Raw genomic sequence first — 7,500 nt, 5'->3', positions numbered from 1 at the left:
GGTAATAATGTTCTTGCGATATGGGTAGTTGGCTTACAACGTTCACATGAATGTGGGTGAAACGACGCCGAGGTTGAGGAAAGGTGCCCATTCCTGAATCCGTGTGTCGATGTACTTTGGAAGTTTGGCAAGAAGTACAGGCTTGGACCAAATCCATAGCATCCTTAGAAATGCCGTGCCAAATGAACTTCGTCTTTAGGAGCTGTGAAGTAGATCGGCACGAGTGATGTGAAAGGCCATGAATGAAATCAAACACCTGTCGGCGCATGGGAGCAGGAATCCAAGGTTGCGGTCTACCAGTACTGACGTCACAGAGGAGGGTGGTGTTGGAGTCGTTGAGGGGGATGTCTTCCCAAAGGAGAGATGTGCAGGATGTCTTACATGCTTGATACTCTGGATCCTGTCGTTGGGCTTCAGCCAAGGCGTTGTAATCCAATCCCATTTGAACGGCAGCCAATTTGTTTCTTGACAGGGCATCGGCAACGGGATTCATTTTCCCAGGGACGTGTTGAAGTGTGCAATTGTATTCAGCCACAGGGGAGAGATGTCGCCGTTGACGGGGGGACCAGGCATCAGATTGTCGAGTGAAGGCACCAGAGGACTTTGGTCTGTGAGAATGACGAAGAGCTTACCTCCAAAAAATATATCCTAGCAATATACAGAATCCTAATAACACTATGCTGTTCAAACCATTAATGGAAACACGGCCTTCCTATCATCAATATTTAAAATAGACCAGCGGGATCCCTGGTCTGGGCACCAAACATATATATTATATATTAAGGCTGGCCAATCACATAACCTCCTGAGTTCTAAACTCACCTCTTTGTTTTACAACAATGTTACACTTGAATGATACCCGAGCTCTGAGAAGTCATTCAACTACCAGACGGTAATATACAAAAAAAAAAAAAAAAAAAAAAAAAAACCTAAGGTCTCTTGAATACACTCAAATATAAACTGAGTTATTAATTCCTAGGGTCTATTCAAAACAATCTTTTACTTCGGTTCAGGAACAGGAATACAAGAGAGCTCCATATGAAATACTGGTGATAGATATAATACAAATTTTCCAAAACTAAGCATATTTTATAAAAAAAAAAATACAACATTAGTACCAAATTTATTACCAAAATGAATCACTTGACATATTAAATCTGAACAAAATCTTAGACTAAGAAAAGAAAATATTATAATCTTAAAAATAATATAATCACTTGTTTCATTGAAAATTATATTCTACACAAATATTTAATCTTGACAAATAATGAAAATATTTAACACTTTAATACTCTACTGATTAAATTCTAATTGCAATTCACATAAAAACAGCTGATAAACTTACGATTTTTGGATCACACGAGGTAATCGAACAGTTAAGCTGAAATTAATACTTAACTGTCTTCACCTAAATCTCACCTGGACCAGTCAAAAAAAAGAGGAAATATATATATATATATATATATATATATATATATATATATATATATATATATATATATATATATATATATATATATATATATGTATATATATATATATATATATATATATATATATAGATATATATATATATATATATATATATATATATATATATATATATATATATATATATATATATATATATATATATATATATATATATATATATATATATATATATATATATATATATATATATATATATATATATATATATATATATATATATATATATATATATATATATATATATATATATATATATATATATATATATATATAGATATATATATATAGATATAGATATATAGATATATATATATGTATATATATATATATATATATATATATATATATATATATATATATATATATATATATATATATATATATATAATAACAGCACCTACAATAACACAATAAATTTTAAATCACCTTCAAAGTTTCATTAACGTTTGAACACACTACATATGATATGTGTTAGATAAAAAACTTATTCACTTTTGAGAGGTCACACACTCGAGGCACTTAAAAGAGAGAGGATATTGGCTCTTACAAAGGGATAGGCTAGATCTCATCCGCTGCTATGCATTCCTTGCGGCGTATATATATTGAATTAATTATTCTACATCCTTTTACAGTAGATCCGGGGAACTTAAATCTTGGGGGCAGTGCCTAGTGTCATAAGGTCATCAGCGATCACGTATCAGACAAATACCAACACACAAGAGAAGGAGCTCTCTCTCAGCTAATTCAGCCCACCTCCATATTCGAACAATAATATAATGATAAAGCTAACACTGCGTTTTATCAAGAAAATTCTAAAAACCTAGGAATTATAAGATTTGCGTGTAACCTCTCACAAACATGACGCAATGCCTCATATAACTTAGAAAAAAATTATAGAGGCCTTCGTTCATACCTCTTTTGGTTCGTACAGCACACTCTATCGAAATTGCATCAGACTTTGTAACAAAATACGCGAAACAAAAGCTAATTTTTAAAAATAACGTAAATTTACATACACTGACATGAAAGAAAAACTCAATGAAATAAATGACGAAAGTCTTATGAAATTTACATACAATTACTTAATACTACAAGAGAGGAACTCACGAGCTAGCTATTCACTTCTCATATACGAAAATGAAATACATTAATAAAATATTTACTCTACTGTATACCAGCTTCATAAGAATATATATATATATATATATATATATATATATATATATATATATATATATATATATATATATATATATATATATATATATATATATATATATATATATATATATATATATATAGGGATTTTGGTTTGAGTTTCTCTAGTTATATCTGCAGAGGTATGTAATTTGCCTGTGGAAATGTTCCCTGACATACTAGGATAACCAGTTTCCCTGTGTAGAACCAAGTGAATATATTAGAAGTTTGTATCTGCGTTTGTATTATGTCATGTTCAGATAACAGATGCTCCGCCTTCATTTCCGAGAAAGATAGCAGTGTATCTCATATTATAATTTTACTTAGGAATTGCACTGAGAAGAACGAAATTGCTCTTTCCACCTAGCTTTCGTTCATTGCTATCTTTGCATGTGCAGTAATATATCTGGATGATTGTACTTATGCGATTGTAGTCATAATACTATACCAAAGAGATTTCATGATTTTAGATTTATTTAAATTTGTATTAAAACGATGTTTTACTCAAATTTCTGAACGAAATAAGTGACTTAGGGAAAAAATAAAATACATTTAAGCAATTTTATTCATTAAACTGAAGGCAAATAATTGTTTTTACAAATTATATCATTTAGGATATTCTTAACTCTAAATTATAACGACCCAAAGGACAACTATTTTCATTGGTTATTCTTTTTTTATATGATTTTCATTCACCTTATCGAAATATCAACGTCTCATAAAGCGATATTCAAGGATCAGGACAAACCTTTAAATAAGCAAAAAAGATTTGTGAATGCATGGCACAAGAGAGAGAGAGAGAGAGAGAGAGAGAGAGAGAGAGAGAGAGAGAGAGAGAGAGAGAGAGATTTGGAATACTGTTTGTATAGTTATAAACCTATCGTATATAGGCTTATACAGAGGAGTACAAATGATAGGAAAGGTAGCGTTCTTCTGAAAGAACCATCTTATAATTAAGAGACCGGAACCCATCCAAAGAGCTGGCAAATGAAGTGTTAACATCCTCCTGGCCAGGAAAACAAATTGGCTCACGTGAGTCAATTTATGACTCGGACGCTGACAGCAATTGCAAGGACACGATTTTATTTTATTTTTTATTTTACCAAACAATAGTGCAGTGAGGGGCATGACTTCCTGATCCACGAAAACAGAAAACAAAGATGATAGGTAGATGCTTCATTAAAGTTGAGATCAGGAACTAAATCAAAATTAACAAAATTTTCACAACGATAATAATAATAATAATAATAATAATAATAATAATAATAATAATAATAATAATAATAATAATAATAATAAAAGCAGCCATTAAATTTTGTCAAGAATAATAATAGCAGTAATAAAATTAACAAGAGTATTAATAATAAGACCTAAAATATTTTTTCTTTCATGATAGTTACCACTCCAGTTAGCGCGCTGTCTCTCCTAAAGCAAGGGAGAGTGTGTACCAATGCCAGATTACTTTCCTAAATCCCCTCCTTCAAGAGGGAATTCCGACAAAATTATCTTTACAGTTTCCTAGATTCTTTCATAATATCAGAAGGATGCCAGATACCTTTAAATCATTTATTCATGCTTAAAGAATGATTATTAACTGGAAACACTGATTTCTTCACGTTCTTCCCTTTTACTACACAATTCGTGGCTAGATGCACTATTTTTATTAAAACGAAAAGGAATTATTCCACAACTACAAACTGCTAATTTGTTCTTACAAACCTGGAAGTATGACCAGCTTTATACCCAAATGAAAAAAATAGGGATACTATTATGATTGATATTACTACGTTGTATTCTACTACGGAGGATCACTTCTCTTACTCTCACTTAAACCATCAGTTAGAATAAGCTCATCTGCCAACCTAGTTACAGAAGCAAAAGAATCTCTCACCCCTGCCTTCTATAAAGATGAATGATACCACTATTTTTAATCCACTGCCTTAATCGTTTTTATCCATGTCTGAGGTATGTCCAGTTTTCATCACCACACAGGCCATCCGCAGATCCATAATGGTGGAAAACTTTACTGTGATCACTGAAGAGCAAAACAACCTGGTAATGGTAAGTCCGAGTAGTACAACTTTGGTGATCTGTGCATTACACAACCCAAGTCATCACGTTTTCCTTCCCATTCCTATTTTTCAGTCACTCTTGTTTTGTGTAATTCTACATCGTGTTATCGTCTTTTTTCATTCTGACTTATTCTTTCTATAATGCATCTATAAAACAAAATCATTCACATGTATAAAACATTCCCGAGCAAACAGTATTTCAAAGGACCTGACTCTCAAAGGGTTAATTACAATGAAATCGTATTAAGTCATAAGAATATTAATAGTTATACTAATTGAATGTGGAAAACGTATCTTACTACGGTCACCATTGATAGAGCACTTTTAGATAACCATTTTCGTTTTTTTTTCCAAAGACTTGGTAATGAAAACAATAAGCACTCGATCACCAGGATTTCCATCTTGATAATTGAATCACATTTTTTTTTATGATAATGTTCTCATTACGGAATAGGTTTAGTCAAAAAAAAACTATTTTTCATGATTAATGATAATTGATTTGTCTCATATTAAGGTAAACAATTGATAATTTTAGCGATAATATTAGTTATGATAATGCTTATTATAATAATGAAAATATATATACAACATATTTTAGAAATTAAGTGAAGTATTTTTGAGGAAGAGAAATACAATTCCCTTGTATATATGACCTCGTAGAGAATATAATATTAACAATAGTGATAACAATAATAAGGATAATAATCGTCATCGTATCCTCCTACGCCTATTGAAACAAAGGGGATACGGTTTGATGTCACCAGTCGTCTCTATCCTGAGCTTTTCATTATTGCTTATTATCTCCTACTTCGCGCTTCCGTCCTTAGCCTTGTGGGCTTGGGTCTTCCTACTATTTCTAGTCCCTTGTGGAGCCCAGCTGAGCTTTTAGTGAACTAATATCTCTTGGGGAGTGCGAAGAGCATACCCAAACCATCTCCTTCTACCCTCTCATCATGATCTCATCAACGTATGGCACTCGAGAAATCTATATTATAGTTTTATTTATAATCCTTTCCTGCCACTTAACTACCAATATCCTTCTGAGGTCTTTGTTCTCAAATCAACTAAATCTATTGGAGATTTTTTCATTGTTATAACATGACTCATGGCTATAGACGAACACCGATCTCACTAAACTGATATATAGTCTGATATTTACATGTAGTTTAAGGAGATTTGATTTCCAAATTTTACTTATTCTAGCCATTTTCTAATTGACTTTTTTTTCAATCTTTCATTAAACTCTAATTCTAAAGACTGTATTGGAGATCAAAGTTCCTAAATACTTAAATGATTTTACCTCACTAATTCTTTCTCCTTCTAATGATATTTCAGCTTCCATTGCATTCTCATCATCTCCGTCTATCTTCTATTTATCTTCATGACAGCATAGTGTAATATTTCATGCAATCTGGTAAGCAAGCATTGCAAACCCTATGGTATTTTGCTAATAAGGACAGCATCATCAACAAACTCTAAGTTTGCTTAAATCCTATCAACAATCCAGTCCAACCCTTCTTCACCATCCCCGACTGATCTACCCATTACAAAATCCATGAGGAGGATAAACAGCATAGGTGACAAAACATTCCCTAAGAGTACTCCCCTTTCACTGGAAATTCATTTTATAAGACTCCATAAACCGTATCTTTATACTCTTTAAGCTCATGGAAAGACAATCAAATATACATATTTAAGGGGAATTCTATGAAAATGTACACTATCAAAGGCCTTTTCATAATCCACAAACACCATCAAAAGTGATTTCTATATTCTATGCATTGTCTTACAACATGTCTTGAAACGAAAATCTTGGTCAGTACCGCTTGTACCTTTTCTAAATCCTCCTTGTTCATCTCTCAGCTTTTCCTCAATTTTTTTTCTCCAGAATAAACATACTATATATTTTCATAACAACAGACGTAATTCTTATGCTTCTGTAATTTTTGCAAACAGTCAGGTCCCTTAATTTGGCCATTTTCACCAACACTCCCAACTCCCATTAATCAGGTTTTGCCTGTTCATGCCGTATACTACAAAATAATCTTGTAAGTAGTCAGGTAGTCACTACGTTTTTGGCCAGTATCATCTCGGAAGCTATCCCATCGTATCTAGGGACTTTCCTTCTCTTCAGAGTTTTGAGGATAGCTTTAACTTCAAACAAACTGAAATCATTTTTGGGCACAGCAAGGTCTTCATGGTATATTAATCAAATTAATTACTTCTTATCTCCTATTCATAAGCTCACTAAAGTTTTCCATCCAACGTTGCCTTTCTTCATCTTCTGTTGTTATAACAGATCCATCTCTCTTTTAGATGGGTATATGCTTCTTCTTTGCCACCATAGAGATTGCATTAATAATTCTATGAGTAATTCTTACACCATAGTCACCTCCTCAATTCGTAGCTTTATCTGCCTCCTCTGCTTTACTGTCTAAATATTCTCTCTACTCAGTAATAGATTTTCTTTTGACCTCACTATCAATACAAGAATACTTGGCATGCTCTACCTTGTAATTTTCTTTACTTCCTCGAAAACTCCCAACGATCAATTTAGGTTTTGTCTCCTTTTTATAGAATCCCAAGTATCATTTGATATCTATGACTTTTTCCTTGTAACTGTGTGTGTCAAGACTTCACAACCAACTGACTGATATATATTCTGTATATCACACCATTTTTCATTGATTGTCTGCTTTATGTCTCTTAAGGTCTCCAGGACTGAATCTCTATTCAT

At 32.2% G+C, this 7,500-nt stretch overlaps 1 protein-coding gene across 1 annotated transcript in view; it reads right to left on the bottom strand.

The window, feature by feature from the left end:
- LOC137617590 (uncharacterized) overlaps positions 1 to 2,973 on the bottom strand; it is a 3,401-nt gene extending 428 nt beyond the window's left edge. Inside the window, exons 1-2 of the mRNA XM_068347598.1 lie at positions 2,872 to 2,973; positions 38 to 256 (exon numbers count right to left, since the gene is read on the bottom strand). Of these exons, the coding sequence (XP_068203699.1) occupies positions 38 to 256; positions 2,872 to 2,973 (321 nt within the window). The remainder of the gene's footprint in view (positions 1 to 37; positions 257 to 2,871) is intronic.
- Between the last annotated feature and the right edge of the window lie 4,527 nt (positions 2,974 to 7,500).

Source organism: Palaemon carinicauda, chromosome 23 (genome assembly GCF_036898095.1).
Source record: "Palaemon carinicauda isolate YSFRI2023 chromosome 23, ASM3689809v2, whole genome shotgun sequence".
Lineage (NCBI taxonomy): Eukaryota > Metazoa > Arthropoda > Malacostraca > Decapoda > Palaemonidae > Palaemon > Palaemon carinicauda.
The sequence above is the reverse complement of the archived record's forward strand: the minus strand, read 5'-3'. Positions and strand labels throughout refer to the sequence as shown.